The sequence below is a fragment of the Cricetulus griseus genome, chromosome 7, assembly GCF_003668045.3.
Source record: "Cricetulus griseus strain 17A/GY chromosome 7, alternate assembly CriGri-PICRH-1.0, whole genome shotgun sequence".
In the NCBI taxonomy this organism is placed as follows: Eukaryota; Metazoa; Chordata; class Mammalia; order Rodentia; family Cricetidae; genus Cricetulus; species Cricetulus griseus.
The window spans coordinates 9,955,881-9,982,681 of record NC_048600.1 but is presented as its reverse complement, the minus strand read 5'-3'; the positions used below and the strand labels follow the sequence as shown (position 1 = coordinate 9,982,681).

At 45.7% G+C, this 26,801-nt stretch overlaps 1 protein-coding gene across 1 annotated transcript in view; it reads right to left on the bottom strand.

Annotated features, from left to right (window-relative positions):
- Positions 1-25,118, bottom strand: part of Galnt14 (polypeptide N-acetylgalactosaminyltransferase 14) — a 181,294-nt gene extending 156,176 nt beyond the window's left edge. Inside the window, exon 1 of the mRNA XM_035447824.1 lies at positions 24,592-25,118. Coding sequence (XP_035303715.1) covers positions 24,592-24,720 — 129 coding nt within the window. The 5' untranslated portion in view covers positions 24,721-25,118. The remainder of the gene's footprint in view (positions 1-24,591) is intronic.
- Positions 25,119-26,801: the final 1,683 nt, after the last annotated feature.

Genomic DNA, 26,801 nt, shown 5'->3' with positions numbered 1-26,801 from the left:
GCAAGAGGGTTATCTTTGTACCACTAGTTACCTCATCCCTGAGGTCCTGCTGACCTGATTCAAGGACTCACATCTTAAAATGGTCACCTTTGAGACTCAGTCTTCCTATTGCAGAATGGGCTGAGGGAAAAAATTGCTGGGCATTTTGTCAGCTTCTGCTAAAACCATCAAAGCAAAGTGTGGAAAACAAAGACATGAGACTAAGTCACTCTCTGCTGTCAGGAAGTATTTCTTAACACTGCAACTTCTGGCACTGTTTTATGGTGCTGATCATGTTACACACACATGCCCACACACTATCAATGCTCCCTTCACTCCTCCCTACCCCACTACACCCCAGCCCCCACCCCTACCCCTGCTAAGGCTGGAGACCTGATCTCAGATAAACCAATCAGGGACAGCTGCTTCCTCAGGAACAGACTCTTATCTCAGAGTCTTACTCCTTCTCAGCAACACACAGGCAACACACAAAGACAGAGTAGATTCTCCAAAATTCCAATTTGCTCACTGCCCTGTCTCATTCCTCTAGCTGGCTGCTAAAGTAGCAGTAGAAACATGCACTACTTGGCACCATCTGCCTGGCTGTGAGCAAACAGAGGCTCCCTTAACCAGGCAGTGTGATTCAGGAAACACCAAGGCAGGCTCCTGCCTCTGACCCACTGTGAACTCTGAAGTTCATAGCTTTGATGGGCAACATTAAAGTTTCAGGGTCCCAGGATACCACCCTCACTATACCAGTCACAAACATTGATATTACTAATAGAAGTGACAGATGGGAACCAAAATATTTCAGAAGCAATCCACTTGCCAAGGACCAAAGGACATAATGAGTGAAGAGTGACCTGTAAGGGACTAAGTTTAGGGGTCTGGATGCATCACAGGCTCAACTACACAAATGGACACTCCAAGATCTAACCCAAGTTCCCATCCAGCTGAAAATGTCTCTGCCTTAGAGCAAACAGGAAGATCTGGTCTGTCTTCAGAGAAGATCCAGACTTATAGCAGAACATCCAAAAGGCAACACTAGTAGAAATCTTGGACATTTCTTAAAAATAAAATAAATGACGGGGAAAAAATACCCTATGATAAAAATAATCTTTTGAAACTGGATGCCCTCCCTTAAGAGTCTCTGTGCAGGGGACTCAGTGTCCTTGGAGAATGAAGACTATACAAGCATGTTACATTTGCATGCTCTGTGATGGTTGCCATGGCTAGAGGGTCCAGGAAGCTCCCAGCATCTCTACTACTGGCAGCTCCCTGCTCCCTACTGAGATCTGCATTTCACAGAAGCAAATGCAGTACTGCTTACATTTGCAAAGGGCTTGGTCTAGGGACTAAGACACTAGATCCTGCCATTAGCCAGCCAAGTTCTCTTGAAAAAGGAATCCCCTCCCTCTAGTTGTGGTAACTACCACTTTTATAGCAAGTAAACATGATACAGTCAAAAGCCTCCATCCTCAAGGAGGAAGGGTGCCCCTTCTGTGGTATCCCTCTGAGCCTAGCTGTTACCTCATTCCTGTTTCCACTCTGCTAACATACTAAGGACAGGCCTAGTGCTTTATCAGTCAGCCACTGCATCACCCAGGCCTAGAAAGCAGCTGTTGTTGTGGCCAAATACACTCAGTACTGCAAGGCCCACAGCAATGAGGAATGACAGAGAGAATTGAATATGGCAATCTCCTCCTGCAAATCCAAACCAGAGTACGAAAGAGTGTGGGAAGTGACGGCCTATATACCATCTCTCTAAATGGCCCACCTTTTGCTTCTCCACAAGAAACAGATAACAAAAAACTGCCACCCATGGAGTTAGAAAATGCATCATTCCTTGTTCTCAGACGAATTCAGGATGCTAATAGCACCGATACTTTTAGAAATTCAAAGATGCAGAGTCTCTAGCTTGAAAGGAGCCTGTCGGGATGTGAGGCCATGCCCCTTCTCCTTCCTTCAAAGTGCAAACTGGTTGGGCTTGAGCTGTGTATAATTAAGACACAGGGAAAATGAAATATACAGAAGCACATAGGCACAGAAGCTGTCACACAGGAAGGAGCTGGCCCCTCCATGCCATGGCAGAAAGGACAGATTGTAATGGACGTGATGTGGTACAATCATTAAACATCTCTCCGGCTTATTTGCGTGCAGTGTCTCAATAATGTGTTATGAGGTGTGTTTGTAATTGCTACTGCTGAATGTGGTCCTTGAAAGGGAAATGAAGTGTGTCTAAATGCAGACAAAGCTACTTAGCGTACCAGGACAAGATGAGATGTTCCTCACAAGGTCCAAATGTGATACTCAGGGCTTCTTCCCCCCATGGCTTGGGAGAGAGAAAAAAGAATAATCTATCTCAATTTTCTCAGTTCCAGAAACAATATTTATAAAATAGAAGGTGATTTCAGAGCTCATTTATTTTCCTGGTTCACAGTCCCCACTCTCTGCTGACATCATTTTCTAACCAATTTTACTTCCAACAATCGCAGGGAACAGCCTCAATTCTATTTGAAATCGTTAAAAGCAAACCCATTCTTTTCCTTGTCTTTAGGTCCCATCTTTAAAAAAAAAAAAAAAAGAAAAAAAACTAGTTTAATTTCTGCACTGCCTTTTTCCAGAAGCAATATTCCAGGGAGCTAAACAGCCACAATAGTTCCATTTCCTTCCCTTACCCTGTATTTCTATAAATGCAGACATGTACAGATTCCTCCCAGCCTCTGTTGAGGGGCATGCTATCCAATTCAGAGGTGACCAAGCCCAAATGTGTCTTACCTATAGACAGCAAATCATTGCAAGAAAGTGTCCTGCAACAATGGGCATCCTGGAAAGGAAACAACTGATGGATTTTAAAAGTCACCAAAAGAAAGATCTCTAGGAGGCAAAAACCAAAGTACCACAGGAAATAGCAAACACAGAAATCCAAGAACACATCCTGGTGGCATATACACATAAGGTGTGCTTAATGAGGGTTGGGGGTGGCAGGTACTAGGTTCTCCTCCCCCTGGCTGTGTCCTTCCCCTGACTTCCAACAGAATGGCCACAGGGAAAAATCAAGGCTTGAGTACCACATGTTAGTTCTTACAGGAGTCTTGCTAACCTTAGGGTAATTACCACATTTTCTCCGTAGTTCTCAGGAAACCATCTGTTCTAAAATCTGGGAGAATTTGTGTTAAACTGATCAGCTCCCCCCCACCACCCACCCACCCCCACCCTGGCCAACCCCAGAGTAGAAGAAAATGACTACGAAAGACTTCTTATTAACTCTCCTATATTAGTTGCATGTAAAAAGAATTCCTAAAGGTCAGATTTACAAAGGTATGACTCATAAGGTAAGAAGAGGTGGGAATTTGAATGACTTGGAGGAGGGGAAGGGCCAAACTTTTCTTTTCTTTCTTTTCTTTTCTTTCTTTTTTTTTTTGTCTTCTTTCTCTCATGTATGTCATTTCTAAGACAAAGTCAGACAAATTGTCCCCACCCCCATGAAATTCTAGCAGAGGTAGTGGTTTAAAGGATTGGGAATTCTAGAGTCTCAAACACAGGCTTCAAGTAGTCTGTTTTCCACTCTGAAGTACCAGGGGGCCATCTAAGATAGAAATAGACGATACTGTCATATTGAAGTATCCAGTATGCAGAATGCAAGCCTATGGAGATCAAGCACAAAGCTCTATGATTCCACATTAGCAATCATGTGTCAGGCCCTCAAAAACACCAGGACAGGGGTCTCCCAGAATGACTACCCTTTGTCCCAGGGCAAGAGACACCACTTACAGTTTAGATGTTTAACCCCCTAATGTCATGTGCAGTGGTAGACATGTAGTAGCTATTTGCTGAACATTTGTGAAATTCAATTCATTCATTACTAACAGCAAGGAAGGCAAAAAGGCAAGGGCAGAAAAGACTAACTGCTTGTTCTCCAGGCTGCTTTGAAAGGGGACGATGCTCCTAGAAGCCCCATATGGCTTTTACTCTTGACTTCAAACTGTAGCCCATCCAACCAAAAATAAACTATAACAAACTACTGCAAACTGCACAGGAGTTCAGCCTTGAACCAATCCTTATGGGACTTCTGGCTTCATCACTGTGATAGAGCAAAGTGCATCGTAAAGGCCTTTGAAAATGAAGGGAGTAGATACAGGGAAATACACATTTTCTTGAAACTCTTTTTTCCTGCCCAGACAAGTGTCCTTATGTGGTGTTTGCCATCCCCCTACCTGCCCCATGCATGATAGAGCTGTTTGCTTTTCTCCAGTTGTTGGATCTATTTTGTTTCTTGCTTATACTTTATTAACCTTTTTTCTGTGTGTGTGTGTGTGTGTGTGTGTGTGTGTGTGTGTGTGTGTGTGTGAGCGCGCGCATGTGTGCGTGTGTGAGTTTGGGTGCATGCATGTCACGGTGCATGTGTAGAAGTCAGAGGACAACCTCATGTATCAGTCCTTGTAGTTTGATTCTTACTTGACACTGTATCTTGTTGCTCGTAGCCTGGGAGTTTCTGAGAGTCCTGGCTCCGCCTCCCATCTCACCACAGGAAAGTTAGGATTACAGATGTGTGCTTCTGCACTTGCCCTACATAGATTTTGGGGGTCCAAACTCCAGTCCTCATATGGCACATATTCTAACCACTGAGCCATCTGTCTGGCCTCACTGTCACCATTTGGATTTGAATTTTTAAATAAGCCATGAGATACACTATGACCAACCAGAAAGTCCCTTAGAGAGGAATGACTTGTGTGATGGGTGCCTTCTCTCCTGTAGCTCTGTGCATTTGCTTGCTTCCCTTCATACTCCTCCTTATTTTCCATCCTCCTTCCTCCCGACGGCCCTCTCCTGCTTGGGTTCTGATATCCGATTTCAATCACCATGCCATAAAAGATAGTCTCTTCCCTCCCTTCTTGCTCCTGCCTAGGCAGCAGAAGTCCTCCAAAATGCTCCTCCCAGAAAGCAATGAACCAGCTTCAAGATACAAGAGGGCAAATACAGCTGTTGCTTTCTTAAACAGTGTGTGAGCAGAACCATGAGGTCCAACAACACTGATACACAGGCCCTGGACCTCCTCCTCAACCCCTAGGATACTCCTTGGACATTTACTCACATGTGACCTTGAATGAGTTCTTTAGCTTCTCCTTTTAAAATTCCAGAGATTCTGCCTGACAGTGTTGGGAGAAGATCCCACATGACTGGTAGGACAACAGCAGGCAGAGTGTTTGTGGCGAACGGGGTGCTACATGGAGAAGATGAGGCTCTAGAAAATAAGCTAATTATCATCCTAGACCATGATCTTAGTGGAAAGATGAACACTCATGACTTAGCTTGTGTTCTAACCCTTCTCACCTGAAAAGACACCTGACAACTAGAGCAACTAAGTGCCCAACCAATAAGCATATATCTGGCACCCTATGACTTGCTGGCCTTCAGTTTCCTTTATGGAAAAGATCTGGCTGGGTGGTGGTGGCCAATGCCTTTAGTCCCAGCACTAGGGAGAGGTAGAGGCAGGCAGATCTCTGGGTTCAAGGCCAGCCTAGTCTATATATTGTGTTTCAAAAGCTAAAAAAAAAAAGCCGATAAGAGAGAAAAAGATATGGTATCATGGTATCATCTTCACCAGCCCACACCAATATGTCAATCCCTGATTTCAGGTCAGACCTTCTCCTTTTTGCCATCCCCAAATTTGTCTTAGATGTCATCAAACCCTTTACCCCATCAAACCATTTCACCGTTACTTGCTTCTGCAACTGCTAGTTGGTGGTGCATGAAACCTAGAAGTCACCTAAATGGCCACAGAAAAATATAATCTTAGTCTATATAAGCCAGCCCTACCCAGTGGTATTGAAATACACAGTTTGGAATTTTAAAAAAAAAATCTGTACAAACACTTCCCAGTGAACAACAACAACAACAACAACAACAAAAGACTTTCCAAAATTAAACCCAACAAATTCCTCTCTTAGAATCTGGCAGTATCTAAAATAACTGCAAAAATTATACCTTCTACATTTTCTTATTACATTTACCAAGAAACCTAAACATTAAAAAGAATATTTGAGCTGGGTGGTGGTGGCACACGCCTTTAATCCCAGCTCTTGGGAGGCAGAGGCAGGCAAATCTCTTAGTTCCAGGACAACCAGGGCCTCACAAAGAAACCCTGCCTTGAAAAAAAAATAGGTGGGGGAGAAGGAAAGAAGGAAGGGATGGCAGGAGAAAGAAAGGGAGGGAGGAAGAGAGAGAGGGAGGAAGAGAGAGAGAGAGGGAGGGAGGGAAGGAGGAGGAGGGAGGGAGGGAGGGAAGGGAGGGAGGGAGAGAGAGGGAGGGAGGGAGGGAGGGAGGGAGGGTGAATATTTGCCTGGAAGGGTCTGAAAATTCTCTGTTGAAATTTCGGAAATCCATGAGATCAGTGAGGCAAGTCTGGCAATGGTAGCTTCAAGGTTTCCATAAGCACAACTGGAATTGTCTGTTTGCCGCACATGCCTTCCGGGCTGCTCTATGGAGCCTGGCTGCTGATGAAAAGATATACAAGAGACTGCAAGAAGCCAGGCTCTGTAGGGCTGTGGATGGAAAGAGACCCTAGGGAATGCAGCAGACAACAGACCATGGGAACAGACACTCCTGAGCCCATAGGAGAGCCATGCCCAGGATGGATGGCTCCTGGGAGGAAGGCAGCTTGATCTGATACAACATTAAAGAGACTACCCTGTCTCAGTACCAGGGGGGAGGGCTGGAAAGCCAATAGGCAAGCTAACTTTTCTCTAGGCCAGAGTTAGGAAAACTAAGTTCTTTCTGGTGGCCAAGAGAAACTGGTAGCCCGCCCCTAAGGTCCAGTAGATAGGTCAGAATGCCATCTCTACTCTCTGGGGATCTCACCTGAGGGTAGCCAACAGCTGGCTTTAAGCTGCAGCGTATGCACAAAGGAAAAATTCTCAGAGAGGGCACCAGAAGCCAGAGAGATGAACGCTCAAAACACTCTAAAGGGGAAGCCACTGATGAAATCGAACTGCCAGAGGAGACAGAGGGCAATTCAAATAAAAAAATAACAACAGCACTTAATGATATTCAATTACAGCACAAGAAAGACTTTCTGGGATGAAAAACATCATAATTTTTGAACTCAGAAGCTCAGCAGATGAGTTGCTGAAAGGGGTGGTTGCTGTAGAGACCGAAATTAGTGGCTTCAAAGATCAAGCAGAAAAAAAAATAGCATAAGAGCAAAAATACAAAGAGACAAAAATCAGGGGCAAAAAGACTCTAGAGACCTGACTTGAGGATAACAGAAGCCTCATGAAGAGGAAGAGGGACTAGAAAGATATGCATCGAGGTATGCATCCAGCATCCAAAGATGGGAGGAAATTTTCACACACACCCTACAGAGCAAACAGAGAGTCAGCAAGTTATCAGATGTGGAGCTTCCCTGCCATCTGCAAGGCTCGGATCCAGGAGACAATGAAAAAATACCCACCAACTGCCAGCAACCCAAGCCAGATGTCATCCACCTGCCCAATTTGTAGAACAGTTACAGAAACACAAGAAGTGTTCGGATAATATAGGACCCACTTAACACCAACTAGGACACTACTGCAAACCCTCCCACCCCTCAAAAAGAATTTCAACAGAACTCTCCAAGGTGGGCAAGATAAAATACTCAACAGTAGTGTGAGGTGCTTTCAGATTTGAGCAGTTGAGTCTAGACAGGTAGTAAGTGGAAGGAGGAAATATAAATGACTAATGGGAACACTTGGGGGACAAAGGAGGCATTCTGGAAAGAAAGTCTTGACATTTAGTTCTAGAAATGTTAAATGGTCTCAACAATGGAATGACTCAAAGATTTCAAAGGGAAGGAACAGAGACCAGTCCTTTCCAAGTATCTTTAGTATGGTAAACTCCTTGCAAGAACCTTCTAAAATGGTAAACAACTATGGTTAGAATTATGAACAATACCATGCAAAAAAGCCCTTACTAGAGAAAGATGTGTGCAAGAAAAATAATATTTAAATACCCAGAAAACACAGTAGATTTACCAGCTAAGTGAATATCACCCAAGTTGACACTTGGAAACAATGAATAAGTTACCATGTACAGCAGTGCATGCTAGCAAGTAGATCCCAGGATTTTAGATGGGAAAAGTTCTTGTTTACACAGTAGCCTTGATCAGCATGGAGAGCCTTCTCCACTAGTTATGACCAATGGTCCCTCGGCCGCTTGGCCCTGCCATGCCTAGAATATTGCTATTTGCATTAATCTGGCAGAAAGACAAGAATATACTATTTACATGAAAGGTTGTCTCAGGGCATGGTCTTGAACTCATCTCTCTCATCCCATTCTACTGGGCAGAGAAGTTAAGTTACATGGTTATAAACTAATACAACGAAGAATGGGAAGTGCATCTCGTGTGACCAAGGAGAAGCTAGGATTTGTTGAGCAATAAATATCTGAGGACATACCCAACCTCTCTAGTAGATACTTGAACATAAAATTGCAACTGGGTCCCCTTGATGCCCTTTAGACAGGCAAAATGAAAAATTTAATATTTATACCAAAGAAATGCTAAGGAAAGAGTTCTCTCATAATTCTCCAAGGGGCATATAGATTGTTTAGTGTTTCATAAATCAATCTTTAAAGCCTATTAATATAAAAGGCACAAATTTCTTTTAACTCAGCACTTCCACTTCACAAAATGCATCCTAGAGAAGCAAAGAGCCCAGGATGTAAAAACATGTGTGCAGAGATGTGCATTACAGTTCTGTCTGTAGTGACAAAAGATGACAGCCAATGTGGATGTCCATGACATGGAAATTGTTGAATAACATAAGTCACTTAAATAGAGCACAATATTATACAGTCACTAGAAATCTACAATATGTATGTATGTATATGTATACACACACACACACACAGAGAGAGAGAGAGAGAGAGAGAGAGAGAGAGAGAGAGAGAGAGAGAGAGCTTTATGGGCTGTATATTCTTTGCTACAACTTTTTGTCTTTGCCTTAATAGTACAATGCCAGCCTTGGCCACATCTGTACCTAGAACTTGGCCTCCCTCTTGGATATGGGGTGCATTGCTATGATACTGGAAAATAGACTTGTGTCCTTGGGGAAGACAGCAACAGCATGATAAAAGACTGTGAGATGGCCAGAAATATTTTCTCTCTAATAAAGTAAAGGTGGAATGTGAGGCCATGGGAATGTAGCGAATCTTCTCAGGCCTTCATGGGGATAAAAGTGGTGACAGTTGCTTTTAAATTTACTCAAGAGTTGTTCTGCAAGGTTGACTTTCTCTCCTGATCACACCACTTTTCTGTTAGCTCTGAAAACTCTGGTTGAAGTTTAATCTCATCCTTAAAGCTGCTTCACTAAAATAGGAGCCTGTTATTCCACAGGCCCTCTTATTAGGAGAGGAAGGATTTAGGGCAGCCTTTTAAAATCATTTTAGTGATTTTTGAAGAAGCATTTTCTGACATCCATTTATCCCCAAAGTGTCTGCTATCTCAGAAGAATAGCACCAGTGGCAAGGATATGGGAAGAGGAAAAGACAAGTTCAGGAAAGAAAACAGACCGAGTGAGAAGCCCATAGTTAGATTTCATCTAATCAGCATGCAGGCCAGATATGGGATCTGTGCTCTCTTGGGGTCACCCTTAAAACTAATCTAGTCCTAGTTCTCCCACTGTTTTTGTCTGTTCTGTGTATCAAGATAGTTACTATATTTTTGAAGTTGGAAGAGATACCACGGGAGGGGGGTATTTCATGATGAAAATATGAAATTCAAATTTTATTGTCAATAAAGTTTTATTGGGGTAGTTAAGTTTCCTTTACAAATTTGTCCATGGTTGCTCTGGGTCACTGCTGTGTGTGAAAGTCTGCAAAGTGTGTGAAGTAGGGGTACATAGAGGAAACCCTTTGAAAAAAACATCATTCTCACTCACTAGTTGCCCCATGACACCACATCCTGGACTCTGGCATCATATGATCTGTCTTGGTTTGCCCATTAATAAGTTCTGTTACCTTGGGTAAATTATTGGGCATTTAGCAACCTCAAGTCCTGTATTCATAAGATAAAAATAGCTAACACATCATTTGCCTTAGATACCATTTTGTCTGGAAAGTAGCAGCTAAGCAATTGATATGAATGCATGCCCTGGGGTCTACAGCTGCCTCTCAACCTGCTCACCTCATAGTATGGTTGTAAAGAATGAATGACTTAACACAAACAAAGCCCCTAGCACTTCTAGAAAGCAGTCATGTACCCTCTCAAGACCCTGGAGATATTATCTTTCTACTCTTGGTCAGCAATAGAGGCCTCCAATGAGTCTCCCTTTGCATACTTCATGTAGGACTCTTGAATGTTAAATGTACCATTGAGGGCATAGTTGGAGCCTTCATTGACTTCTCCTAGATCCAATATCTTTCTCCACATATCCTAAAGTGTCCCCAAGGGCTCCTCCAGACCACCCTGCCTACAATATGAAGAATCACTTAGGGTAGGAAGAACTGGCATCTCACATATCTGTGAGCACACAGTCCACCTGCTTATAGGAAGATGTCCTATTTGGTGAGGATGGTTAGGGGAATATAGAAAAACCCAGATGCCCTCCATATCTTCCTTGAGTCCAAAATAACAAGCGCCACAAAAAAATAAAAAAAAAATAAAAAAAAAAGCAGCCAGATCATTTCATTGGCAATTAATCCCAGCAGGATTTCAGAAAGAAAAAATTCTCTAATTCCTCTCTTCTTGCAGTTTAAAAGAAAATGTCCCCCAAAGGGAATGGCACTATTAGGGGGTATGGCATTGTTGGAGGAAGGGTGACATTATGGAAGTGGGCTTTGAGGTCTCATATATGGTTGAGCCATAGCCAGTATCTCAGACCACATCCTGTTGCCTGTGCAAGATGTAGAATTCTCAGTTACCTCTTGCAGAAACATGTCTTCTTGCATGCCACCATGGCCCACCAGGATGATAATGGACTAAACCTCTGAACTATAAGCCACAGTATTAAATGTTTTCCTTTATAAGAGTTGCCATGATCATGGCGTCTCTTCACAGCAATAGATATCTTAAGACATCCTCTTCACAAACACTCTGTACCCATGGTAAGCCCTATACCTGGATTGACTTCTTCCCTAAGATGACTTGCTGATTTCCGTCAAGGGCCCTGACATGTGACAATACATGCCACCCCTCCGACCCCCTTTGAAAGGCAACACACACACACACACACACACACACACACACACACACACACACACACACACACACACACAATGCTTTAATGGAGGCTCAACAAGCAAAATATGCTTCATGTGACAGGGAACTGGGGAATCAGGGCACAGGTGGGAGAAAGGAAATAGCACACTATAAAAATAAATAAATAAGTATGAAAAGAAAAAGAAAATCTCATAAACACAGCTCATTTATGGTTAATAGCAGGTATTTGTTTTGAGTGCTAATAATCTAATTAGCAGTCAAACCACTGCATCTTCTATTGTCAGCTGATCTATAATTACTGCTCCATGCTGAGTATTTTCCCCGGCACACGATAGCTTTCAACTTCTCAGCACAAACAACCAAATAATTGGTGTTATTATGCTAGATATAGGACGATTCCTCTCTAAGGGGTGATGCTGGGAGTTTTTTAAGCCATCGACTGCTGCCTTTGTATCTTGAGCATCTGTTGACTAATTCCTCGCCGTTCCCTCTGTAATCAATCCTGAGATGCTTTTGAAGCACCTTAGCATGCTCGAGGATGCGAGACTTTGGAGACTCACTTTTTGAAAGGTTAAGCCTGGGAGCAGAAACACTCTTGGAGCTCTGCGGTGGAGTGTTATGAAAGCCCAATGTATTTCTTTCTAAAAACACTGTAAAGTTTCTGCCTCAAATGTTGTCCTAAAATAACTCATCCTAGAAGAGATAGCTTCTGATACAAAACTATCTTGCTCAAACGTTTATAATCTAATGTGGAATTCTGGGATACAGGGGAAGTAGGGCTTGAGACTGCCTGCCTCTCCTAAGTTCTCACTTTCAAGAGATCAGAATTGGTATGGTATGGAGAGAAGGAAGTCTGGGGTCGGTGTGGTGAAGCAGAGGGAAGGTGAAACAGAAAGAGGAGGGAGCTCTGGTTTGGTATTTCTTTTCTCTGCTTGCTTGTAGGAGCCTGACTTTGAGTGGGTTACTATGTAGGCCTTGAACTCATAGCAATCCCCTTGCCTCAGCCTTCCAAGGGCTAAGAGTACAGGGCTGTACTACCACGGATGACTCTGGATGCTCTTCTGAAAAACAAAAGTAATGATGCCCACTGTGTTAGAGGTAGCCCAGGGAGCATCCAACAGTAATGAGGTCATCAGCTTGCTTTCCCTCCTATTTTCTCAAAGGCTGAAAAGAACCCCATCTTCTATATGGCATACTGTGCAGTACAATCGCATTTCCTTCAATTAAGCCCTTACCCTTTACCTATAAGCACAGGCTAGCTGTACTATAGGACAACTGCACCTGCCAAAGCCCTACTCACAGTGCTCAGTTTCCTAGATGCCCTCTGCCATCCCAGTTCTCCCCTAGGAACCCTTTATTCCTCTGATGCAGCAGTAAATAGGTGAACACTCAGCACACACTTCAACTGACTGGAAATCACCCACACCACTTGTTAAATCTCTCTCTCTACAAAAGGGAGCAGAATTTAGGAAACCACAAAGTCCAGCCAACACCTTTCTCCAAAGACTGCCTCATTCCAAGATCAGAAAACAGTGGCTATAAAAAGGATAGAGACTACTGCTGGGTTCTGCCCCCTAAACGAGATGTTAAGACCTAAAGTCACACTCCAGACACACTCAATTCAGATGCTTTTCTTTTTGAACCTTCTGCAGAAGCAGAACAAACAAAAGGAAAGTAATGTGAATTGAGTAAATTTTCATAAGGTAGATTATGCCCTGAAACTACCCCTCAGGTCAGAAACCTGAATGTCCCCCAGATTCCCCTGACCCAGATCCTCCAACCCCCTTATAGCCATGAACCTCAACCATGGGTCAACCATGACACTAATGTTTAACATGAGAGACTAGCTTTGGTAGAATCCCAGTGGCATGCAGGCCAAATCACCAGGTTTAGGGTGTCCTACACACAGAATGGATTTTTTACAATCATATATCTGAAAATATTACCAACAGGAGAAATTAGATATGAAAAATACATGAATTTCTAATTGTGGTTTCCTTAAATAAAGTTTTATTGGAATATAGCCACACTCCTCTACATATTGAATTTCATACTGCAACTTACAGAGTTTAGCAACTGCACATAACCTGGAAAAGAAAAAAAAAAGTATGCTTACTACCGTTTGGGTATATGGTAGGTTGTGCATGTGCATTTGTGTTGGGCTTATTAGACCATGTTTGAGATTGCAGGGTCATAGGTACACACATGTTCAACTCCAGTGGACCATGACAAGCAGTTTTCAGGGGAAAAAATGATAGAAACCATTAACCAGTCTGAAGTGTGGCAGGGAGTATGTCAGAGAATTGAGCAAACATCTACTTAGGGCCTCTGAGTAGAGGGAGAAAGTTCAAGGCACACTCCGTGTGCATCTTTTTTTGTTTGTTTGTTTTTTGTTTTCAAAACAGGATTTCTCTGTATTGTTTTGGAGCCTGTCCTGAAAGCTCTGTAAACCAGGCTGGCCTTGAACTAACAGAGGTCTGCCTGCCTCTGCCACCTGAGTGCTGGGATTCAAGGTGTGAGCCACCAATGCCTGGCATGCTGTATACATCTTCTAAAAAATACAACACCCTTAAATGTTGCCATGCTGAGGAGACAGAAATGCATGAGGGTGAGAAAGTCAGGTTCCAGTTTTGGATCTTGGAGTAGAGCACCCACTTGACCTTGTCATTTAGGACTAGAGCAAAAGCACTACCCTGAGTCTTTTGATAGTTTACCTGAAGTATAGACAGAATGCCCAAGAAGATAGTAAGTAGCTTGCCTTTATGCTTTGCTGGGTTTAGGGATATTCATTACTCATGCTTCCAAGGCAGCCTAGAGTGGGTAGGGAACCAGCAGTCCATCTGCCAGGCAAAATGAAGCAGCCCTCAGTTCACCTTCCAGACCAACCTGTGTGGCCTATTTTGTATAAATAGACACAAAGTGGGGTCTCCTGCAGCAGAGAAGGCAGGAGCTAAGGGGATGCTAGCTGTCCTCATAAACCATCTCCCTGGAGTCATCTATCTGCACCTGCCTGGCCTTGCAAACAGGTTGTGTTCAGTTCTCTCAAATTACATCTTTCTCTTCTTAGAAGGGAATTACTTCTAATTGTTTAAGGGCCATGTTCATCAGGAACGGGGTCAAAGCAAGGGTAGGCAGTCTGCCTTGATTCTACAGCCCTGCTGACTTCCGAGGTAAGGCAACTTTATGGATGGCAGCAGAGACTTGTTTCCTGAGGGCAGACAGTGCAGGCATGGAGGGGCAGTGGATGGGGGAGCATGGGGTCCCCAGAGGAGGCCAATGCAGCTCTCTAAGGATAGGACTGGAGGTCCTGTGCAGGACAGCCTCCACATCTCACACAAAGTCTGCAACTTCAGCTCGGCATCCCCACATCACAGGGGCAGGGAGGATCCTCCACAGCACCCCCAGAGACAAGCTTTGTATTCCCGTTAGTGTGTCAGGTCCCTTCTGGAGGTAGAAAAGCAATGCTGATGAAGAAGAATATGCATGTAACTCACACACGGAGACAGTATACATTTCATTTTTTCCCTGGGAAAAGAATCTAACCAGATGTTGAGCATGTCCATTATAGAAATGGTTACGTGCTCTATAGTCCGAGAAAGCAAGCCAGCTCAAGCCTGGCTAGACAAGCTTGCCCAAGTCCCCTCCCTGTATAACCTCCAATTTCTTCTCAGAAAGAGAGGATAGAAGTAACATCCGTCTCACAAGGGTGCAGTAAGGATCAAATGAAGCATCCGTGCAGATTAATGCTTTGTAAACTGTAAAATATCACAGGAAGGGTGGGGGCAGAGGAGCCACTTCTTTGCTGCCTTTTCTTGATTCAGTCTTTAATTAGTCAGGTCTTCCAGCCCGTTTCTCTTCTGAAGTCAACCACCTGCCCACCATAAGGACATTAGTCAACTCAGCACCCAGCTGGCAGTCATCAATTGGCCATCTATTAATAGCCAATTATCTGAGAGGCTTAATTAATCCTTGCATCACATGGTCTGCTCTTCCCGAGATCCCAGGGAAACAATGGGCCTCCAATATAGGCACCCGTGAATATTTCAATGGCCATCAAGGAATTTGGCAGCCATTATGGCCTACAAGTCGCAGCTGCAAGTGATGGGCGCATAAATATTGATTGGGCCAGTCTCTCTGTGGATGGGGAGCAGAGAGAGAGATCAGGAATGGATAGAATGTCATCAGGGGAGGTAAGAGCTTCCACATAAATCTTCAGCCCTGACAACCAAAGGGGGAATTGTCTTAACTTCCACATCTCTATTGAGGGCACAAAGGATCTGTGGAGGGAAGAAGTGGTCAAGATGGGACGGCCCCATCTGTCTTGTAGATGTTCCCATTTCCTCCTGTCCTTGAGTAAGATACAAAGTGGGTGTGACCAGCGGAATCCTGAACAAGCCGGCTGTGGAAACCACTGCCCTCTTCCACAGGCCTTCAAGCACACTGGCAGGAATGTGCCTGAATGCTGTTTGCCTGCGTTTCCTTGAAAGATCGCTGAAGAGCTTAGTGAGGAAGGCAGGAGACTCGAGGAGAATTTAATTATTATTTTTTAAGTGGCAGAACGTTTCTCCAGGAAATGTATGCCAAAAGGCTTTGAACTTGAAATCAGTATTGTCCAGGAAACTGGGGATCAGACTTCTCTTATTTCCGGAGATAAGGAATCCTGCTGATAGAAGGCTGACTGGCTCAGAGTGGCCCAAAGCTGAACTCCCTTCCTTCAGAAAGAACTGCCTCTGTGCACAGAGCAGTCTTGTGAGTCTAAGAATCAGAGTGGCAGGCTGTCCCTGACCTTGGAGCCTATGGGGAAGTAGAGGGCTCTTGCAGAGCACAGGGCCCATGACCACCGATGCTGTTTCTCCAGACTTCTCAGTGATGCGTCTCACCCACTACCCTGGGCTCTCCACCTTCGAAAATAACTAGTATTTCAGGGGAGGGGGGGTGCAAAAGAATGTGATGAAGCATGGAAAGAGGGCACCCCAGGTGGCGCCTCATGGCAGCAACATTTCTCATACCACAGTTAACATCTCCTCTCTGTCCCCAGCAACTTCCTAGTGCTCATTAGGTCCTGCGATAGCAGCGGCTGCTGCCAGATGCAAAGCAAGCCTGCTGCCCCAGAAGGTCATTTCAGGCCACTTACTCTGAAATACTAGAGCCAGCAAATTTCAGGAGCTTCTACAGAACTCCCCAGGGCACTAGCTTGTGCATACATCTATATAAGTGAGTGACTATGTGTGGGAGAGTGTGTGTGTACATATGTGTGTGTGTGTGTGAGAGAGTGAGAGTCGGGGGAGGGGGGACACATGTTCTGTTCTTTATTATCCCAAGAGTTCTTTCTTAATCAGTTCAACATCTGAAGACTCAGAGACTGATTTATTCTTTTGGTTAGTCTAGTGTTTCTGGTAAAATAATTAAAAGATAAGTAATAGAAGCTAGGGAATAAATGCTTACCTCACAAGCAGGAGGACCCAAGTTTGGATCCCTAGGAACCATGTGAAAAGATAGGCACTGCTGCAGGCCCTTCTAACCTCAACACTGGGGAGGTAGAAACAGAAAGCTCCCTGGGGCTTGCTGGTCTGCTAGTCTAGCTGGATCCAGTTTCCAAAAGAAAGATGGAGAGCAATTAAGAAAGACACACAGATACACAGATGTCCACCTCTGGCCTTCACACACACACACACACACACACACACACACACACACACACACACACAAATTATATATAGCCACAGGGTCTCCCTTCAGAGTTATTCACAACTAACCTGAATTGGCTCTCACTGCAGGCGGGGTGATAGGACATCGTCTTTGCTGTGGTGTGCTGTTCCCAGTTCCCAGCTGAGAGAGTGAGCCAGGAGGAGAAAAAGCCGAGTTAGTCCTGGCACTACCAGAGGCAGAAAAAGATACCCTGGCTGCCCTGTGCGTAAGTAAAGCCATACCTAATTTTGGCACAATGGGGGCTCCAAGGTAAGCCAGAATTTATCACCTGACTCTCATGAGTAGCTGGGGCTGCAGAAGGGGAAACTCACACCTAGTTCAGGAAAGCTCAGGCAATGGGAAAAACCAGCTGCCAGCTTCAGAGGGCACAGGACACATCAAACTCACTTCCCCAAACAGATGGCCAGACTATCATTCTGGGTCTCTGGAGTAGGTGTGCAGAAGCCATGGCAGGGTTCATGTTCTCCCCCTAAGAGCAGAGCTGAGGAACCATGCCTGCTTTCAAATTCAGATTATTTTCCAAAAACACATCAGGGACTTGGCGACACTTTGGATGAGTGACAAAACTGCAAACGTTGGAAATCAAACAAAGGCACACAAAACATGTCTCTACAAAACTGGTTCCTCAGAGCCTGATGAAGGGTGAGATTCTTGGAAATTTGGGATGGTGGGATGTAGCAAGGAGAACATGATGGCAGAAATCCTTCTGAGGAACAGAAGTGAGCAGCTGAGTGTTTTGGAGGGACAGGCAGCCCTGAAGAAGGGCACCTTCTGGACAGACAGAGAGGCACTCACTTGACATCCGGCTTGCTTTGCACCCCCCACACCCACCCTGCCACCTTTGAATTCCCTGACTCGAGCAGGTGTAAGTCTGTGCTTCCAGGGAAGAGTGGGTGAAATTGGACTATTGTTCTTTGTTTTGAAAAATGCCAGGGCCCATTGAGAAACAAAGATTATGGAGCGCCATCCTCCCCAGGGTAACTCAGACATGTCCCCAGTGCACAGACTCCTGAGTCCTGAGACAGGGCTTCCTACCTGGAGCTGGGGTAAAGAGACCCAGGAAAGCAAAAGGGAGTCAGACAGGTTTTAAGGACCAGACAAATGGGCTTTGCAAAGTCTCTGGGTCAGGGATCCACTCAGAGTGGGCCGGAAATGAGCCAGGACAAATTTCTCACAAAGATGATGAAATGCTAGCCCAGGGTTAAACTGGTTAAATACATGAAATGCATTCTTAAAAAGTAAAAGCTTCTTCTAGAAAGTAAAGGCAAGCCATTTCCTAAGAGTCCAACCTCCTACTTGCCATGTTTGCAAGCCTGCCACTGGAGCAGGCTACCTGCAAATGGCACCCTGATAGATACCCTGCTCCAAGGATGGCCTCAGAAGGGAAGCAGGCACAGCAGCACCTTGCATGGGCACATGAGCAGCAAATGAGAGGGCAGACATGCATCTGATAACAGACTGCCTCTGGTGACACCAGGGCCAAAATCCTCTGGACAGTATCCAATGTGCACATACCGAATGTCACTAGATGAATAGTGGTCTTCTGCAAAATTCATAACTCTTTTTTTTAATTGGAGAAATTAACTGCTGAATGGGAAATAAAACAACCGTGTTGTATAGTTAAGGTGCTTAATGGTATGCAAATACAACAGAAAGACAAGCTATGCTCTAATAGCATTAGCTGTATTTCTAGTACATTCTGAGACATTTGCATAGGCTGGAGGCATTTTACTAGAAGCCTTTACATTTCTAATACCTCCCTCAAAAATTACCCTCCAGCCTGAAACTCTTGCTTTTACTAAGCCTTTGGACTAAATTTAGTTTCTTGGAAATAAGAGAAAAAAAATTTCTCTTTAAAAAAAAAAAGAAATCTGTCAGTTATTATATAATTTTCCAAATGGCAAACAAATGACAGGAGAGAAGAGAAATGAACACGCCTTTTTTGGGTCTTTTTAAATGATATGGTATTTATCATTAAAATACAGTTTGAATAAAACATCAAACTTGTCACATGGTTTTCAATTAGAAATTAGAGATTTGATGAATAATTTGTGGGTAGAGAGCCAGCATTTAAATCACATCAACATGGGAAAGTCAAGTTTAGAGAAATCTTTACTTGAGCTGTTAATAGAGCCAGCCTTTCTTATGTATGCTTGTGGATGTTTGTGCGTGTATGTATGCATGTGTGTGTGTGTGTGCATGAGTGTAGATCCCTAGGTCAACCTCAGGTGTCATTTCTCAGAAGCTACCTCTGGTGACACCAGGGCCAAAATCCTCTGGACAGTATCCAATGTGCACACACCTTGTTTTTATAAGAGGGGTGTGTCTGTTTATGTGTATGTTATGTATATGTTTATGTGAAAGTATACACATGTGCACATGTATGTACACACATGAGGATGTCAAAGGTAGATATCAGGTATCTTCCACAGTCACTCTCCACCTTAGCTTTTGAGATAGGCTCCATTGCTGAAGCCTGAGTTCAGCAGTTTGGCTAGACTACCTGGACAGTGAGCACCAAGGATCTGCCCATCTCTGCCTCCTACTGAGGTTACAGATACACACTCCACAGCTGGCCTTTTATTACTTTTTTAGGTAAATGCTGATGAGGCAAGCCCGGTCCTCATGCTTGTACAGCAAGCACTTCACCATCAAAGCCATCCTTCCAACCTTGTCTTTGAGACAAGGTCTTTCTCTGGCTGATTCAGTTACGAATCCTGCCTCTGCCTCTGTAGAGCTGGGATTACAAGAGTATACTACTGTACCTGCCCTTTTATGTGGGTGTTGGGCATAGAACTCTCATCCTCATGCTTCAACAGCAAGTAGGCAAGCACTTCAACGAGTTATCAGCCCAACTCCTAGAACTACCCCTTTCATGAAACGAAGAAAAAGATCCAATTACTTTATTTAACCAGGACTGCAGGACATCTTGTCCTTGTCCACATTGCTCAGACTGTGAGGCACTGAGCAGAGGGTTATATCAGGCCTGCTGTGAAGACATCATAACTAGGATGATAGGGACATTTTGTAGCACAGTGAGGAGAGAACAAGGACCTGAAAGCCTATGACCTCACAGAGTCTAATAGCTGGGCAGTCTCCAGCCCAGAAGCCCTCTCCCATAGCTACCCTCTCAACTTCTCTGAATATGCACAGGAAGGAATCCACTGCTCTTGGTTTATAAATAAGCTGACTCTCATCACCATGTTGGTACTGGAGCTTTTAAAAAAGATCCCCAAGTGAGGGTCTCATAAGCAAGGCCTCTCCATAAGCATTTCCTCCCGTTTCCTGGTCCCAGTTCTCTGCCAAGGGCAAGGCAAAGAACCTGTAGTCTCTCTTCTCTCGGGTGAGCCACATAACAAACACTAGGACTCCTCTTTAGCCAAAGCAAACTATAAACCTCAAAAGATGAATCTAACACACTCTGTGGTTAGTGATGGCAATAAAGGAATTCTCTGACCTACCTTGTTAGATACAAGATCTAAGCCTTTCATTCCATAAAGGGTCCTGCCCATACTCAGGAGGAAAGAATGCTGCTCAAATAGGTTTAAAGGATCTAAACAGTCTTTGCTGCTTCCCTGCCCCTTTACCTGCATTGGAATGTACCCTTTTTTCCAGTGCTATGTCCTCTACAACTACTTATTCTCTACCATATCTATGACATCTGTGACAGTACACACTGGGTCTTTGGGTCTTCAACCTGAAGGCTTCTGCAGCATGTAAAACTACAATCAATTGAATTTGTTTTTCTTTTCTCTTGTTAACTTGTCTTCTGCTTCAGGGGTGTGGACCAGAACTTTATAAGGAAGAAAGACATCATCCCATCTTTACACTGGAGCGAAACCTCAGCAAGAGGGAAATTTACCCACAGCCTTCTACATATCCAGGCAAAGGCTTCCCCCACAATTGCAAAGTTGTTTCCAAAAATGCCTAGTGTACTGCACTCATTCAAACTCTGAGTTTTCACCCCATGATAGACAAATGTACCAACTGTCAAAACAACAAATTCAGGCTAAAGGATACGGCTTGATGGTAAAGCAAGTGCCTTGAAAGCATGAGGACCTAAGTTCAAATTCCTAAAAGCCATGTAAAAGCAGGCCACAACAGACAACTCAAATCTGAAATCCCAGGACTCCTACAGCAAGAAGAGAAGCCCTTGCCCTCTGGCCCCAGCTAGCCTGGCCTATGCAGCAGGAAAACAGCAAAGGAAACCCCAGCTCAAACAATGTGGAAGGCAAGGACCTAAACATGCTTGCACACACATGCAAACACACACATACCCAAACCTGTTTGCACAAACACACAAACACACACACAAACATGCTTACACACACACACACACACACACACACACACACACACACTTGGAAACTCTCCACAGGTAGAGAAACTCTAGAAAGTAGATGAGCAGCTCACACTGTGCATACCTCCAATCTGGCAGAATCACCTAAGTGGAGAATTAGGCTGTCTATTTAACAGTAAGGAAGAAACATGAGATGAGCATTCCCTAAAACATTCCTCAACCTATTCTTGTCCTGATGCTGTCCTTGAAAAGCCTTTTTATCTCCTCTCAAATACCATCTTTTAATCTCATCTGAAAAAAAAAAAGTATTATCTCCCTTGCTGGCTTCTGGGAAGATTAAATGAGCTAATATGGGAAACGGAGTCTGTGAGTTGGAAAAGCACTACTTCCTGTGGGCAAAGGTCCACACTGACTTCGTTGCAATCACACTCATGAAGAAGACAGCTCATTTGGCCATGTTCACACAAATCAGCAAAACTAATTCTAGGACCGTCTCCCAAATCAACAGACTCATAATCTCCATAATAAACTCAAAGAATCTCAGGTCAAGTTCTTCAGGAGATTCTAACATGCAGTCTAGTTGGGGGGAGAATAATGTGTTCCTTTAGACAAAGTACCTATCATGGGACATAAAGCTGTTCTGATCTCATGTTTCCTGAGATACACTGTGAGAGGATAGTTTTATGTCAACTTGATACAAACTGAAGTCCTCTGAGGGGAAGGAACCTCACTTGAGAAAATGCCTCCAGAAGATGGGGTTGTAGTAAGACCAACAGCAGGGCATTTTCTTAATTAGTGATGCATGGGGGAACCCCTTGTGGATGATACCATCCCTGGGCTGCTGGTCCTGGGTTCTATAAGAAAGCAGGCTGAGCAAGCCATGAGGAACAAAGCAGTAAGCAGCACTTCTTATGGCCTCTGCATCAGCTCCTATCTCCAGTTTCCAGCCCTGTTTGAGTTCCAGTCCTGACTTCCTTCCATGATGAACAGTGATGTGAAAGTGTAAACCAAATAAACCCTTTCCTCCTCAATTAGCTTTTGGCCATGGTGTTTCATCACAGCAATCATAACCCTAATTAAGGTACACACACCAAGATCCAGAGGAATGTTCATCCATAAATATTTATACAAATATACACAAGATACAGATGTAGACACACATCAAAATGAAAATGGATTGTTGAAGAACACTAACCAAAAAGGGGGAAGGGTATACCTAATAATAAAATGTGTCAATTTCGGAGACCTAAAGAATAATTGAGACTTTTAGAAGGATATACAAAATGAGGAGTGGGTAAAATGTTCAGGCAAAGAACAGGCTTCTTGGAAGACTGCTAATATGAGACCACACATCACTTATGATTCTATATCAGCAAGGGACTCCCAGAGGTTAACACTCCCCTGGACATGCATGTGCCCATCCAAAAGGTCAGGGACAGACCCATCAGAGCAAAACTAGCCCAGTGCCTGGCACCTAGCTGCCTGCTGTCACTAAGTGTGTGTTGAGCACAGACCAGGATAAAAGGTGGTAAAGGAGTAAAGACAAAGAGCACCCCCAAAGGAAAAAGAGCTCTTGTCCCAGATCCCTGGGGCAAAACTAAGAATAAGTCAGCTTAAGGTAATGAGATTCAGCACAAAACAGAGAAAGTTCATGTCCCTGCAGGCATCATTAACTGCATCACACAGAGCAGAACCACCTAGGGAAAAGAAGAAAAAACCCTGCAGATCCGTGGTCAGGGTCTGCATCAATGAGAAAATAGATCCTGTACTACAAAGGCTGCCTGATAGGCATACCAATCAATGGCATCACTTCACTGTTTAACCCCTTCCCTAGACCCCAATGTCTGTGGTCCTCCCTGACCAGAACCATACAAGCTACAAGCCCCCCACCCCCCACCCCCCACCCTGTCTCAGTCACCCTTCTCTACAGGCTTCAGGCTGTCTTGTTTGTTCAAATGATTTGTCCCATACCTGGGATGCCCTCTGTCTATGGGCCACTGGTCCACCCTTCGCAACTCAGCCATTTTGTTCTCCTCCAGGAAGCCCAGGTTCTCATGACACCCAGTGCAGTGAACCCACTTGGCTGCCAAACCTGCTTGTCCTGGACCCCGGATGAGTAAAACCATCCTCCAACTAGGAGCAAACCTTGAACTGTTGTACTCCATGGCACCTCACACTTAGCCAGGGTATATACATTCTAACTAAATGCTTGTTTTGATCAACTTAACATAAGCAAGATTCCAAAATACAAGTGCCAGTGTACTTGGTTAAAAGAAGAGCCTATAGGATCCAAGTGGGAAAATTCTGAATGTGGAGGTTTGAGTTCAAATATAGAATGATCTAAGTAAAGAAAGTTATTTAAACACTCTTGACTTGTTTCCCCATCTATGAAATAAAAACAATATTCAAAACTACTTGTGAAGAAAACACCCACTATGCACTCAACACACAGTAGGCCCTCCCTACTGTACTCGGTGATGAGATCCCCTCTCACTCAACACAGTGGTGATCATCAGTCTTCCTCTTTCGGACCACAAGCTCCTCCAAAGCCCTCTCCCATTCCTTCAGACTGCCCTGGGCTCATAAAGGTTATTTAGATGCCAGCAAATCCCCCAGAGGCCGCGCTCTGTTCCCCCTGTTCAAGGTGTGGAAAAGAAGGACAAGGGCTCTGAACCTCAAGAGTGAACCTATAGGGGGAACCTCCTGCTCCTCTGGGCCTCTCTGCTGGACAAGAGTTAGCAAAGCCACTTGGATTCCCATTTCCCCAACTCCCCACCGGTAGGAAGGTTTCTGTTCTTAGGGGCTCCTTCGTGTGTTCGGAACGCATTCAACTTCCAAGGCAGCTAACTGGCTGGAGTACAGGTTACAGAGACAGGTGCCATCGGGCCAGGCCGAGTGGGCAGGGAAGGCACCGGCTGGGGAGGGTCAAGGAGCTCGCTAGTGTCGCTCACGCTCACGTGCACAGCACACCCCGGTGGGTCATTAGCCTCCTCCTTTGGGGCCTGGCAGCGGAGGAAGGAGGTCCGCACATCCACCAGACTTCTCATGGGTGACAGGTATTGCCCACCCAGCCAACCTCCGGTGACCCACCGAAGGCCAGTCCTAGGGTGACTGGTCCGCAGCGCCCCCTCGGCCACCGGACTGCTACTTAAGTTGGGAGCCCCTTTCTGTCCACGAGCTCGTGCCCACCACCCACACCCACTGACACTTACACATGTCAGGGATCTAGAGACGCCCAGAGCTTTTTAAATCCCTTAAGCACCTCCCCATGGCCGCATCCCGCGCCTGTTACCTGCTCGCGGCACCCAGACCCGCTCATGCTTTGGAATCCTCAAACCCCGCGCATAGACCGCACGCTCTCCCACCGACCAGTGCCCCGAGCCCTACGCGCCACCAAACGGCATACCTTGGGGGTCTGCACTTCGGGTCCCAGCGGCACCTCCAACTTCCTCTTGGTGACCCAGAAGAACAGCAGCACAGTGATCCAGAGCACCCCGAAGATGGGTAGCGCCAGGCGGCGAGTCAGGCGCCGCATGGTCCCCTCTGCCTGCTCCTCTCGGCGGCGACGCGTCCCTGGGGCACCCCCCGGCGGTCAGGGGCGGCGGGGCACGAGTCACCGAGCGCCTCACTCTAAAAGAAACGCTGCTCCCGGGATCCCGATGTTGGGTGGTGGGATCCTGCCCCGCCCGCTTCGAAGAGAAACCACAGCCGGGGAGAGAGCGATGAGGGACACCGGAGACTAGAGACCTGGCTGGGAAGGGGCGAGGGGCAGCTCAGTCGGGCGCCCGCTCCACCCGGAGAGCCGCGGTGGCCGCCGAGATGCTGCTGCGCGCCGCGGCTGCCTTTGCCCGTGGCCGCCGCGAGGGAAACTGCTTGGAGCAGCCGGGAAGGTGGAATCCGAGGCTCTGCCCGGCACCCCCGGAGGAGCACGAGGAGGAGGGAGCGCGGAGGGAGGGCGGGCCCGACAGACAGACTGACTCCGTGGGAGAGCGGGCGGGAGCGAACCCGGCTCTGAGAGGGGGCGCTACCGCCTCCCGCCGACCGAGGAGCACCGTGTGGCTGAGGGACCTTGGATGCAGCTCTCGGACCACCCTGGGCTCGGGCCGTGCAGGGCGGGATGGGGCGGGGACCGGTTACCGGAATGCAGGCTACACCCGCGACAAGCTGATACTTAAGGACCTGTCCTGCCCGCGCCTGGTGAGGCACAGCCTAGGAGGAGTTCCCCTTCACTGCGGGGCACTGCACGTGGTCCTCACATCAGACCCCTACCCAGCCAACACTGGGATAGTTAGTGGGGCTGACCCAGATGCTGCCTCAAGTCCAGGCTCACTTGCTTGGCCATTCCGGGCCAAGGTCAAGTTCAGCCATCTCCCCAGGGCATTTCTTTGCCTTTGAGCAGGTGTCTGGCAACTTTCTCTGCTTAATGGAAAACTGAGCCGGTCTAAATTTAACTGGAAAGATGTCCTTTTAAAAATTAAGGCAAAATTATCTCCCTGAGGAGTTTTCTCTCTTTGTAAAGTATTGGGGCTTGCTGGAGAGGGGGCCCAAAGTTAGGGCAACTACAGGAAGCTGAGAAAGTGGTCCTGGGAGTATGAGCACTAGGTACACAGGAGTTATCTTTCGAAATCCCTTTCCCAGCTGTTTTTAAGGAATATGCCTTCCAATTACAGATTAAAGTCACTTGGATTTAGAGATAGGGAAAACTCTGAGCCCAGTTTCCACATAGGCCTCAGTAGGCTGGAATTGTAACCGTATCTTTAGACTAGGGAACGGTTCCTAACCTAGTCTACCCACGCCAACAGAGCAAAACACCACTACATCCTATGCCTTCCCTATGAGATTCCTCATCTTAAGGGGATGCGAATACTGAATTCCCTGAGAGTTCAGTGAGAAAAGGTGAGATTTTCTGGGAAGCTGTGGCCACTGGAGCCACACCGTTTTAGTTAGAAGGAGGCTGCCTCCGAGTTTCTTCAGGTGAGAATGACACAGCATCTCCCCTACATCTTCATTCACAGAGCTAGAGCTTGGTATCCGGGCAGTGCCCACACCTGACTGCAGGTAAGAAAGGTGTCCAACAGCTCTCCAGAATTCCTCCTCCGATGCTATGGAGCCCTCCAGACACATGCTCAGAAATAGAGGAGCCCGCACAAAGCCTCCAGGATGCGGTACCTTGTCTTTTGGCCATAAGGCAGGCCTGTCCAAAAGCCCTGGAGAGTCCTGGAGGTCAGGGGCTGGAAGTGAGAGATTTGGGACTGGAAACAGCTATGGCAATAAAACAGCCAGAAAAGGCTTGCAAGCCCATTGCCAGACTCAGCTGAGTTTGATGAGTATGACATAGACCCCGCTGACTGCTAATGTCCCACACTCGTCTTTGTTAGACTCCTAGCCTCTGAAAGGTTGGGTCTACTTTCCAGTTGATGCTTCAGGCAGGCAAAGGCCTGGGTAAATAACTGATGGGGAGGTTGGGAAGTGGCAAAGGCACCCAGTCCTGCAGTTTTGAGCTCCAAGGATCTTTTCCAGGAGCCTCATCCTAAGCCCCTGGTCCTGGGCCTACAAAGTGTTCTGTATCGGCTCTGCAGGGGACCCCCACCCCCACCCCAAGCAAGCTGTGGAGCT